Consider the following 14,070-nt stretch of genomic DNA (forward strand, 5'->3'; position numbering starts at 1 on the left):
GAAGTGCCTACTTAGCACCGCGGTAGTTGCATTTCTATTTCATCGGCATGTAACTTCCTTGCAAGAGAGAGACCAAGGTAGAACACAGTTAAGCACGTCCTAATTTCTCATCGCAACAAGTCTCATGTGGAGGACCTTGTGATCAGGAATTGAAGAAATATAATTAAATCTGCCCCCAAACCCTCACCCCAATAGAGTTCACGGTGTGCAGGTCTAGAAACCGACCAATAAACGCGGCCCATAACTTACCGTCTGTTTCCCACTATACTGAAAGTCAAACAAAACGTCCGCAAACGTTTTGAGCAACTTTGCATCTGCATGCTGCAATATTTTTGCAAGCGTCCAGTCAATGACTGAGCGACTTGCTGAATGACAGAAGTCAGGTGAAATTGTCTTACGTTATATTACAACTGGCAGGCCCAGCAGGCTTGTGGCTGGGCGTGCAGTCCGGCAATGAAGTCTTCTGAACTACCATTACTCGTTAATTAAATGCCGGTTCTATTATTTGCGTGGACAATATCTGACGAAACTATTCACCAACTCTTTTCCCACCTCTCCTTCTGAGCTAGGCTCTCTCTCCACTTTCCCCGATTATCATGGTCCGGACAGGTTATTTGTACTTGAGAAGAAACTGTCTGGGATTCCTAAATTTCTAGGAATATCTCAGGATTTTCTGCAATAAAAATAAAACAACGAACGTGACAGTTGAGCGTCGTTTTTAATAAAGAGCTGTGTAAAATGAAAAATAAAGAAATAGCGTATTATCACAAGTAGACTTCAAATGAAGTTACTGTGAACAGCGCCTAGTCGCCGCATTCCGGCGCCTGTTCGCGGAGGTCGGTATGGGAATGTTTTCTGCGCCGCTGGCCTTGGTCTGCTTTAGAAGCCAGCTTATTAGCTAACTGTGCTGAACAGCCCCTTTTTGACACTTGTTTATCCAATCGTTTTACATCTTTTTAGCTCGACAAATACGTCGAGGCATATTGGAAGTTTCCACAATATCTCGCCGATCTGAGAGCGACATGAGTGCATTTTAGACAAACTTGTGGTTTACTTTACTAATCCCTCTTCGAAACGTATCTTCTCAACTCATTACTGAGCAAGAGTCGTACCTGGTTGGATGGTAATATTAATATGAGGAGGGAGATGTGTCGAGGCATTGTCACTGTACTAGTAATCCAAAGACACGGCACAATGATCTGAGGAAGTAGGTCCGAATCCGACACTGGTAGATGGTGAAATGTGAATTCAATAAAATTCTGAAATTAGAAGTCTAATAATGGCCATGAAACCATTGTTAATCGCCGTAGAGACACGTCTGGTTCAGGAAAGTCCGTTATGAAAGTAAGTCTGCCACAGTTACCTCGAATGGACATCATGTTATCTCTTCAATGCCCTCTGAAATTACTCAGCAAATTATAGTTACATTACAGAAGGGAACAAATACTAGTCCAGAAACCGACGCCCACATCACCTGAATGGTTTTTTTTAATACCAGGACGTGAGGTCGAAGGTAACGGTGGCATTCAACATTGAAGGTGCTGATTGTTCCAGAAAATTCATCAACGCCATTTTTGCAGTTGCTTGCTCGTCTCGGGTTCTGGCCCATTATGGCAGCGCTACAGCATGAGAAGATGTGCCCAGAATCTTTAGATCGCACTCATTCGTCACAAGAACAGCTCGGTGCGAATAAAGTCATTGGGACAAACACCCTAAAAATGGAGATTGGTGAGAAATACAACGAAGACAAATGCAACGTTTCCTCGCCAACACACAGAAGCACTAAGAACTTTGGTTGTCAATTAAAAATGTAGGATTCAGGCACCCATTCAAACATGGTGGCACAGATCCATTTTTTTATGACAGACAATTGATTCCACACTGAGAGTCCATTTCTGTCCTTTTGTCTGCAGCACTTCTTGAACGGTGTCCTCCAAAGTCTATTCCCGCCTCTGGCGGGTAGTGCAGCAAGGAATGGTCAGAATATTCTACCGAGATTCAAGAGATATCAGGAATTCCAGGTGAAGGTATATGCGATGCCGAGACCTGTTAATCCTTTGTTGACCACTACACAGAATCTACTGAGACCGTTCTCGCGGCGAAAAAGACGTATCTGGAGGTGCTGGTGGGCGCAGTTGAATTATCCATGAGTTTAAATGTGGGAACGTGTTTTGGGCTGGCTTACGCAGCGGCACTCCCAGTTTTAGCCCAATTTGTCAGTTCACAGCGAAATCTACTTCTCTTAGTACATTGGGTCTTTTCCTTCTCAAATCTGATTGAGATATCGATGCAAGTTGACCCGTCAAGTTAGTGCTCCTTATTCGTTTTGTGATTATGATTCCTGGGGTTAAATCTAGGGCACTTAAGTACAATGTTTTCGGTCTGAAGACACAGATGGTCCCACCACAAAAGGTTAGAAAGTTATTTTGCTTCAAGTATATTTGAAGCCAGTTCGGTTCTTTGACATACCGAATGCTTCACTTGCAGTTTTTTGTTTATTTGTTTTTGTTTATTTCAAATATGTTTGATTTATGAAAATAGTAGATGCCACAAAAAGCATGCAGACTCTATTTCGTAATTACTGTTGTTATTTATCGTGCATTAGCAGAAACATTTCACTTCAACAACTACAACGAATAAGGCAATCACTTCAATTATGGTATTTATATTTATTGTTGTATGAACTGAACTTGCTTTCCTTACAGATATCGATTCTGAGGGAAAGGATGCAGGTAAACGGAATTACCTACACTGTAATTCTACAATTTATTTAATGTAATCTTCCCTAAAACAAAACAGTATGGTTGTGCATGAATGACACACTTTTGCTATTTCAATATATCAATATTCTGTTTTCAAATAATTGCTATTTTTCCCAATGTATCCGGTCGAGAATTTGGGTAGAAATAGTTTATTAAGTCAGACTTCAATATTCCTTACAAAAATTATATTTGTCACTAGATCGTAGGCTGAAAGTGTTCCATATTTGCATCATGTCCTTTAAAATCTGAACGGGATCAGTGAATATTTATCAGAGTTGGCAGTTTGGCAAAGACTGGCATAGGTGAAATCCAATGCGAAAGGAAAGTTCCTAGATGATCGACTCATTGGTAAACGAACTGGCTTTTGAAAATGTACGTTTCCACCTTTGAACATATATGATTCAGAGGAATATTTTTGGGCGCGCTTAAGGGATCTAAGCGCAGACTTTTTTCAACTGAAAATCCTATTGATTTAGTTCATCTGAGAAACCTGAGATACGAAAATAATAAACAAGACCAGAGTACACCACACTGTCTGTGACAGTTGCTGTACAATTCAATACAATCGTAGCTGATCCGTCAACTCACTTATGATCTCGCTCACTTACAAATTCTTGTGATTATCTGCCAAGTCTCTAGAGCAGCGATGGATATTTACCAGAACATAGATTAGCGATATTCTATACAAGGCATGTTCAACATGTTACGTTTATATGTGTGGAAGAATTTCCCCTCATTACCTTCCAAAATAATTGCCTAAGCAACCAGATTCTGTGCCATGTGTGCTGTGCTGGGATTTCTAAGCGCTTGACGGTGAGGACGTTCAAGATATCTTCGGAAAATATATTTACCAACCCATTATTATAGGGTTTCTTTTAACTATTATAGTGTAACTGACAATGATATATGCCATATGGCAACGTCGTATAATTACTGTTCTATCACACAATAGCAGAATCGTTTAAGAAATGAAAAAATTAAACACTGTACAATCTCGGCAGATCTGAGAGCATCTGTGGAGAGAGAAGAGAGCTAACGTTTCGAATTTAGGTATCTCTGTCAAAGTTCTTTGTTATTTACGAAAATTGGCTGACATCTAAAAGCAAAACAACACTGCAGGAAGAGCAAAATGCACCAGGCATCGGCTGTGGAAAGAATGCGTGTTAATATTTTGAGGGGATGTGTTGAGTATTTCAAGAATTATTGTTCGTAATTTCAGTCTCCAGGACCCGCAGCATTTTGATTCTGGATACAGAATTTTTTTAAAATTTCATTAAACAATTCACGTAATTCACATCGGAGCTGATTTAGCACAGTGGGCTAAACAGCTGGCTTAAAATGTAGAGAAAGACCAGCAGCACGGGTTCCGTACCGGCCTCCCCGAACAGGCTCCGGAATATGGCGACGAGGTGCTTTTCACAGGAACTTCATTAAAGCCCACTTGTGACGATAAGCGATTATTATTGTTATAAAGGCATAATGTTCAGCAATGCTGTCTCACAGGGCTGAAGGCACGTGCTGGAACCTTGCGCAAGGTCGCTGTCCGTGTGAAGTTTGTCAATTTTCCCCCTGTTTGCGTTGGTTTACATACAGGATATGCAGTGAAGGTGAACCGCCCACCCTTAATTGCCCGTTAATTGGAAAGAAGAAGGATTGGGTACTTCAAATTTAATGTTACAAAAACAATTTCGATATTCCTATTTGTAGGTTGTTCCCTCGCGTGTCTCTCCAATTGTTAAGTTCAGAAATAAACAAAGATTTGATGCACGGTGAGTGCTGCCTCCGCCGAGTGATAGAGCTCCTTGGAGTTGGCTAAAACCTGGGAGTTCCAGTGGTGAGTTATATAGGGGGTACGTGGTAATTAACCTTCTATTCAGAGTAACAAAATTAGGTCATTTATTGTGTAACATAGCTCTTTCGTTTGGGTAATTAAAACGTGCATTCCTGAAACAGTAGTCAGCTGGGTTTCGTTTCAACTGTAACTTTCGGTTGATTAATTGTTCAACTGGTTCAAACCACTTCCAGGGAATTGGGATTTGAAACCGATAAAAGCAGCAGCTGCTGAGTGCTGCCTTATTTGCACGGCGAGTGCTGCCTGCGCTGAGTGAGAGTCCTTCTTGGAGTTGGATGAAAACTGGGAGTTAAGTGGAATTGGAAGAAGGAAAAACTGGCAGCTCAGACTTCATGGGAGAGGAATGAATGGTAAGTCTTCAGGGGCAGAGTCGTTGACTTGCTCAACTCGAATCAATCTGGTAAGTAGTGGTGACTGGTAAGTCGTCTTTCATTTCTATTGATTTTTCTTTTTTTGGGGACGTATTGTAGTTTGATCTGTTAACCTGCGGGTTATTTCATGGCAGGATCTACCAGACCCGAGTCAGAGATACATAGATACATAGACGACAGGAGCAGGAGACGGCCTTTTGGCCTTCCAAACCTGCTCCGCCATTTATCACGATCATAGATGAGCATCCAACTCGATAGCCTAATTCTTCTTTCTACTCGCAGCCTTTGATCACATTCTCCCCAAATGCTCTATCTAGCCGCCTCTTGAATATATCCAATGTTTTAGCATCATGTACTTCCTGTAATAACTAATTCTTCAGACTCATTATTCTTTGGGTAAACAAATGCATCCTCATCTCTGCCCGAAATGGTTTACCCTGAATCCTCAGACCGTGACCCATGTTTCAGGGCACACCCATCAGTGGGAACATCTTCCCTTCATCTACCCTTTCTAGTTCTGTTAGAATTTTATGTATCTGTGAGATTCCCTCACTCATTCTTCGGAACTCCACCTCCACTCATTCTTCGGAACTCCAGTGAAAACAATCCTAACCTCGACAATCTCTCCACATGTGACAGTCCCCCATCCTTGGAATCCGTCTGGTAAACCTTTGCTGCACTCCCTTGATAGCAAGAACATCCTTCCTCAGAAATCGAGACCAAAACTGCACGCAATATTCTCGGACCAAAAATAAAATGCTGCGAAGTCTCCGCATGGCTGGCAGCATCCGTAGAGACAGAAAAGAGCTGACGTTTGGAGTCCAGATGACCCTTTGTCAAAGCTGAAGGCAGAGAAAGTGGAATATGTACTGTGGAGTGAGAATGAAAGTTGAGTCTTAGCCACAGAATCCCAGAGCAGGTTATTTCCATTGGGGGCACAGCCTTAAAATAATGGGAAGTAGATTTGGGACTGAGCTTTGGAGGAACTGCTTGACCAAAGGGTTATGAATCTATGGCATTTCTTGCCCAGTGAAGCAGTTGATGCTCCTTTTTTGAATGTTTTCAAGATGAAGATAGATAGTGTTTTAAAGAATAAAGGGATTAGTGTTGTGGTATTTGGGCCGGAAAGTGGACTGAATCCACTCATGAGCAGCCATGAAACTAACGAGAAAATGCTGTAACATCTCAGCAACTCTAGCAGCATCTGCGGGGAGAGAAAAGAGCTACCGTTTCGAGTCCGATGACTCTTTGTCAAAGCTAAAAGACAGAGAAAGTGGGAAATACTAAACTGTGGAGTGAGAATGAAAGATGCGTCATAGCCACAGAAACCCAGAGAAACTTAGTGAGAACGACCACAGAAACTAAGGGGAAAGAGTACTAATGGCAGTCCCCAGAGAGGACAAACAACAGTGAAACTGACATCACGCGGGACTTTGTCAAATACCTTCTGAAAGCCCAAATATACCACATCCTTTGTCAACTAGACTAGTTACACCTTCAAAGAATTCCAACTGATTTTTCAAACATCATTTTCCTTCATAAATCCATGCTGACTCTGACTGATCCTGTCACGGCTTTCTAAATGTTCCGCTATAAAGTCCATGATAATGGATTTAATAATATTCTCCACGACCGTTTTTAGGCTTCCTCATCTATAATTCCCTATTTTCTCTCTACCTTACTTTTTGAATATTGGAGTGACATTAGCTACACTCCAATCTGCAGGGACTGTTCCAGATTATATAGATTCGAGGAAGATGACATCAATGCATCCAGTATTTCCAGGCCCACCTCGTTAAGTACTCTGGGATGCAGATTATCAGATCCTGGGGATTTATGTGCCTTCAATCCCATTAATTTTTCCAGGGAGAGGGGAGAATGCAGTGGGACCACGGTGTCCTTGAGCACAAGTCATGCAAGGTAAGCACGCAAATGCACAGGCGGTAAAGAAGGCTAATGGTATGGCTTTCATTGCGAGAGGTTTCGAGTACAGGAGCAGGAATGTGTTGTTGAAATTATAGACAACTGTTGAGGCCACATCTAGAGCAGTGTGTGCAGTTTTGGTCTCTATTCCTGACGATGTGTGTACTTGCTATCGAACGAGTGCAGCGAAGGTTTGGAACACTGACTCCAGGGATGGCGGGACAGTGATATGAGAACAGATTGACTAGATTAGGATTGTACTCGATGGTGTTCAGAGGAATGAGGGGATATTTCATAGAGATCCGTGCAGCACGGTAGCTTGGTCGTTAACACTATGACTTCACAGCGTCAGAGTCCAAGGTTCGACTCCTGGCTTGTATCACTGTCTGTGCAGAGTCTGAATGTTCTCCCTGTGTCAGCATGTGTTTCCGCTCGGTGATCCGGTTTTCTCCCACAAGTCCCGAAATAAGTGCTATTAGGTCATTTGGACATTAAGAATTGTCCCGCTCTGGGCCCTAAGAAGTGCTGGAATGTGGCGACTAGGGGCTTTTCACAGTAACTTCATTGCAGTGTTAATGTAAGACTACTTGTGGCAATAAAGTTGATTATTATGACAGACTAATGAAATTATAACAGGCCTAGACAGAGTAGATGTATCAAAGATGTTCCCGATCGTGGGTGTGTCCTAAACCATTGGTCACAGTCTGAAAATTTAGGGTAAACGATTTCAAACAGAGATGATGAGACATTTATTTACCCAAAGAGTGATTAGCCTGTGGAATACATTACCACAAGAATTAGTTACAGTTAGAGCATTGAATATATTGCATAGGCAGTTATATATACCACTTGGGGCGAATGTAATCAAAGAGTTTGGGGACAAAACACGTTCAGGCTATTGGGTTGGATATCCGCAATGGTCGCGATAAATGGCGGAGCCGGCTCAATGAACCAAAAGGCCTCCTCCTGCTCCTATCTTCTATGTATCTATATATGCAAGTATATATCTCGGGGACAACTGTCCATGATCTTATTCACCCCCCCCTCCCCCACCCCCTCCGCCCCCAACCAACTTACTTGTGAACTGCAATCAAAGCTAGTCATTAAAATGCGTGTAATAAATGGTATGATCCAGTTAATACAATAAAGTTTCAATTGAAAATGGACCCACACAAAACTGGTATTTTCTCTTTCTTTTAGAAATCCGAAGACATCAAAAGACTTTTCAAGGTAAAAAATGAACATGAGTCGTATAATATGTATATATTTTAATGTAAAGTAAATCTCATGGTGTAAAATGTGCATCTGAAAAGGCCGGCCGATATTGAATTCAATGGTTATTCAGCAATGCTCAGGCTGTTGAAAGGAGGTCACTGGATCCTTTGTTGTTGGAGATGATTGCTGGCTGGCATAAATGTTTCTGTCTAAATGTCAGCCCGAGGGTGAGTCTGGTCCATCTCCTGCGTATATGGCCACGGGTCTTTTCATACAAGAGAGAAAGACGGCCCAGATCGTTGAATGATGAGCGAATATCCGTACTTTTTAATCAAAACTTTCGTAGGAATGCATTGGCGAAGCTATTGGAGGACACTAGATCTTGGGCACAACTCTGAAGTAATTACGATGGGATATCAAAGGATGTTCTGATTTACCGGTAAGAAAAACAGTCATCTTCTTCCATATTACGATTTGGAGAAAAAAAGGTGCATGAGTTCCGACTGATTCACAGTAGCTTCAGTTTACATGTCACTCGTTCATGGAATTGTCCGTGAAATGCTCATTGGCTTTAAATACACGGACTGTAATATCATTTCTTGAAATTAGCTTGTTTCTTAATTTTGTTTATAATATTTTAAGTCAAGAATTAAGCGATCGTTGCGACACTAAATAGAATATTAATGATTAGGTTGATATGTTGCCAATGTCACTTGATTAAAGAAATAGGGAACAGTCTGTCACTTTGTCAATCACATCCTTTCAGAAAATGTTATACAAAGAGTGCCAACATCCCCAGAGCAGGGTGCATACCAAAGTTGTTTTGAAATTGGAGCAATCTAGTTAATTCTGATGGAAAGGTCTTCGTTAATATTACACAACAGTGTTCGGGACATATCCTTGATTATGTCTCAGCTTTTGGTCGCTCGTTTAAATCAGAGGGAGAAATTCTAATATTGTCTGAATATTGGGCACTTTGGTGTTGAGGATCTCAAGACGCGGCGAGATTCATTGCCCACGCAGCATTTCTTGGAAAAGATAATTGTAACTTATTAGGTATTGTGTTTTCCACAGATCTGTTCGGTTTCTGCTCTCCTGAGATTGGCAATATATTCGAATGTCCGAAAAAATGAATTGGGAGCTGGTATCGGTTAATCGCCCATCGAGCCTCCTCTGCAAGTCAATGCGATCACAGCTGATGGGATTCTACATTCATCCTCAAATTTCTGCCTTCACTGCCAAGAAGCACGGCGACGGCGACAATTGCAACAAACGTCCACGCACCGCCTTGCTGAGAATCATGGGAAAATACATTTGCCCTGATGAATTGTCAGACACAACATCGTCGTTAAACCCAACTATGCCCATTCCAAGTGTTTGTTTCCAGAAGTTCAAGAACGACAATTAAAATATTTTCTGTCTGTCACCAGAAGATGAGATGTTTCTGGAGACTTCCCAGGTTTACATCACAGAGTCGTTCTCTTCTGAAGATGCCTCACAAATATACCAAAATGAGGTAAACATTCAATGGCAAAAGGATAAACTCTCTCATTGCTGTGCAATATGGTTTGATCGTCGACATCACGAACCAAAATGTGACTGTCGAGTTTGTCGCCAAACATCCATCCTCAACAACGCACAATGTGACTTTCGAGGGGTTGATGATTTTACATTGTTAGGCTCCCCGTTCATTTCTTATCAGAAGTTTTCAAGTGGTTGAGAGCTAATGTTGTCAGCACAACTCCTTGCTGAACCAACGACGTCAGAGTTTGCTTCGCTATGCTCTTGTTATACACAGGGACTATATTAACTGTGAAATGACCACTAAGTGTCGGCCACACAATGCTTAATGTTGCGCGCAATGACACATGCATTCCTTGTGTGCGAGCAGTACATAATTGTTCGGACTGTTGCTTCACAGCTCCAGGGTCCCAGGTTCGATCCCGGCTTGGGTCACTGACTGTGCGGAGTCTGTACGTTCACGTGGGTGTCCACGTGGGTTTGAAAATTGTTGCCTATCGCCATGTGCCGACATTGCCCATAAAGCTCAGCCTGAAAAGCGCAGCACAAGATGTTTAAAAAATATTTACCGAGATCTAAGTTTTGCCTGAAAATATACGTTCTCAAAAGAGTGACGCGTTGATCAAACTTGAAAAGAGAACCAAAATATTTCCAGCATAGCATTATTTAGCAAGTTGTTCTGTTTTTTCTTTAGAACTCGAAGGGTTGATAAAGGCACTGAAAAAGTCAGGTGCGGACAGAACTATACTACTGTTCCATGCTCATTCTTCAGTGGGAAATTTTGGACCAATTATTACTGTCCACCATTCGTCGTTTTCAATTGCAATTTAAACTCTAAAATGTACCCTTCCATAGATATTATTTTTTATTCATTCATTCTAAGAGAATAATGTACACTATTTCTCACAGAAAAGACACATGTATAGAAACAACCGATCTGCTGTGCAAAATGCAATGGTCCACAACATACCTTCAGCGGAAATATTGAGCGGATTCTCACTTCCGGCGAATCTGAAAACAACTCAATCCTATTGCCATTTATTTTGGGTCTTCCAATCCCGGCTGAAGTAGAAAATAGCACCACATCGTTTAAGAAGACCAACAAGCGGATTTGAATTATGAGTCATGATCGATGACGATGTTGCTTCGGCATGTTGGCGAGTAGATTGGTGAGCTGTATAGGAGGCTGAGATGCAGAGCTATGTATGGATTATCTGAGTAGAAAGGTGGGCGATTGGGTGCGGAATTGGATCGGTGAAATGAGATGGTGGCTGGGTGGTTTATGCGAAAGCTTGGGCGGTGGATGAGTGGGCAAAAACGTGGGTGCATGATTTAAGCGACTGCTTAGAGGTACATTCTGTAAGTAGATGGTGTGGATTAGATATGGGGTACATGGATGTCGGGGTAAGAAAGGTTGCTGGGATAGCCCGGTGGTTCAATATTGAGATTTACAAGTATATAGGATTGCTAGATTGGTAGGTATATAGGTCTATTGGTGATGCCCTTATTTGGTATCATAATAGGTGAAATATGATAAGACCAGTGAGGTGGGTATGTCTGTGTGTTGGACAGTGGTGTGTTTTCAGTACATGAACGATTGGATTGGATTTTTATATAGTCACGATTACCGAGATACAGTTAAACGTACTGTTCAGTATACAATCCAGACAGATAATTCCATATATGAACAAAACCTACGGCAAACATAAATACACAATTTAAATAGATAGACACAGGCTTCGAGTGAAACTAAGAGGGTTACAGTACTACTCAGGGGAGACAACCTTTGAAGAGATCACATCAGTCCATAAGAAGACCATTCAGAACCAAGAATCTTTATTAGTGTAACAGGTACGCTGACATTAACAGTGCAATTAAGTTACTGTGAAAATCCGCAAGTCGCAGCATTCCGGCCCTGTTCGCATACACTGACGATTAATCAGAATGGCCAATTCAGCTGACAAGCATGTCTTTTGCGAGGAAATCGGAGAATCCAGAGAAATCCCATTCAGTAACGGGGAGAACATGGAGAGTCCGCACAATGACCCACTCTGGATATCGAACCCGGAACCCTGGCACTGTAAAGCTATGCGAGTCTAACAACAGCGGGAAGCAAGCTGGTTTTGAATCTGTTAGTGCATGTTCTCAGTCTTCAGATCTCCTTCCCGATGGAAGACATAATATGCCGGGTGGGAAAGGATTGCTAATGATGCCTGCTTTCCAAAAGCAGCGGGAGGTGTACATAGAACAGAGAACAGAGAACGATACAGCGCAGTACATGCCCTTCGGCCCACGATGTTGCACCGACATGGGAAGTCAAAAACTAAAGGCCATCTAACCTACACTATGCCATTATCATCCATATGCTTATCCAATAAACTTTTAAATGCTCTCAATGTTGGCGAGTTCACTACTGTTGCAGGTAGGGCATTCCACGGCCTCACCACGCTTTGCGTAAAAAACCTACTGCTGACGTCTGTCCTAAATCTATTATCCCTCAATTTAAGGCTATGTCCCCTCGTGCTAGCCACCTCCATCCGCGGGAGAAGGCTCTCACTGTCCACACTATCTAACCCTCTGATCATTTTGTATGCCTCTATTAAGTCACCTCTTAACCTTCTTCTCTCTAACGAAAACAACCTCAAGTCCATCAGACTTTCCTCATAAGATTTTCCCTCCATACCAGGCAACATCCTGGTAAATCTCCTCTGCACCCGTTCCAAAGCTTCCATGTCCTTCCTATAATGAGGCGACCAGAACTGTACGCAGTACTCCAAATGTGGCCGTACCAGAGTTTTGTACAGCTGCAACATGACCTCATGGCTCCGGAACTCAATCCCTCTACCAATAAAGGCCAACACACCATAGGCCTTCTTCACAACCCTATCAACCTGGGTGGCAACTTTCAGGGATCTATGTACATGGACACCGAGATCCCTCTGCTCATCCACACTGCTAAGAATTTTACCATTAGCCAAATATTCCGCATTCCTGTTATTCTTTACAAAGTGAATCACCTCACACTTCTCTACATTAAACTCCATTTGCCACCTCTCAGCCCAGCTCTGCAGCTTATCTATGTCCCTTTGTAACCTGCAACATCCTTCCACACTGTCTACAACTCCACCGACTTTAGTGTCGTCTGCAAATTTACTCACCCAACCTTCTGTGCCCTCCTCTAGTTCATTTATAAAAATGAGAAACATCAACGGCCCCAGAACAGATCCTTGTGGTACGCCACTCGTAACTGAACTCCATTCTGAACATTTGCCATCAACCACCACCCTCTGTCTTCTTTCAACTAGCCAATTTCTGATCCACATCTCAAACTCACCCTCAAACCCCAGCCTCCATATTTTCTGCAATAGACGACCGTGGGGAACCTTATCAAACGCTTTACTGAAATCCATATACGCCACATCAACTGCTCTACCCTCGTCTACATGTTCAGTCACCTTCTCAAAGAACTCGATAAGGTTTGTGAGGCATGACCTACACTTCACAAAACCATGCTGACTATCCCTAATCATATTATTCCTATCTAGATGATTATAAATCGTACCTCTTATAATCCTCTCCAAGACTTTTTTTAAAAATAAATTTAGAGTACCCAATTCACTTTCTCCAATTAAGGGGCAATTTAGCGTGGCCAATCCACCTACCCTGCACATCTTTGGGTTGTGGGGGTGAAACCCACGCAAACACGGGGAGAATGTGCAAACTTCACACGGACAGTGACCCAGAGCCGGGATTGAACCTGGGACCTCAGCGCCGTGAAGCAGCAGTGCTAACCCACTGCGCCACCGTGCTGCCCCTATCCTCTCCAAGACTTTACCCACAACAGACGTAAGGCTCACCGGCCTATAGTTACCGGGGTTATCTCTACTCCCCTTCTTGAACAAAGGGACCACATTTGCTCTCCTCCAGTCCTCTGTCACTATTCCTGTAGCCAATGATGGCATAAAAATCAAAGCCAAAGGCTTAGCAATCTCTTCCCTGGCTTCCCAGAGAATACTAGGATAAATCCCATCAGGCCCCGCGGACTTATCTATTTTCACCTTGTCCAGAATTGCCAACACTTCTTCCCTACGCACCTCAATGCCATCTATTCTAATAGCCTGCGTCTCAGCATTCTCCTCCACAACATTATCTTTTTCCTGAGTGAATACTGACGAAAAGTATTCATTTAGTATCTCGCTTATCTCCTCAGCTTCCACACACAACTTCCCACCACTGTCCTTGACTGGCCCGACTCTTACCCTAGTCATTCTTTTATTCCTGACATACCTATAGAAAGCTTTTGGGTTTTCCTTGATCCTATCTGCCAAAGACTTCTCATGTCCCCTCCTTGCTCGTCTTAGCTCTCTCTTTAGATCCTTTCTCGCTTCCTTGTAACTATCAAGCGCCCCAACTGAAACTTCACGCC

General features: G+C 42.5%; 1 protein-coding gene across 1 annotated transcript in view; it reads left to right on the forward strand.

The window, feature by feature from the left end:
* Nucleotides 1-14,070, forward strand: part of LOC119976764 (spindle pole body component 110-like) — a 546,263-nt gene that overhangs the window by 194,878 nt on the left and 337,315 nt on the right. Inside the window, exons 18-20 of the mRNA XM_038817508.1 lie at nucleotides 2,706-2,732; nucleotides 8,109-8,138; nucleotides 10,339-10,374. Coding sequence (XP_038673436.1) covers nucleotides 2,706-2,732; nucleotides 8,109-8,138; nucleotides 10,339-10,374 — 93 coding nt within the window. The remainder of the gene's footprint in view (nucleotides 1-2,705; nucleotides 2,733-8,108; nucleotides 8,139-10,338; nucleotides 10,375-14,070) is intronic.

The sequence above is a fragment of the Scyliorhinus canicula genome, chromosome 13, assembly GCF_902713615.1.
Source record: "Scyliorhinus canicula chromosome 13, sScyCan1.1, whole genome shotgun sequence".
Taxonomy (NCBI): domain Eukaryota; kingdom Metazoa; phylum Chordata; class Chondrichthyes; order Carcharhiniformes; family Scyliorhinidae; genus Scyliorhinus; species Scyliorhinus canicula.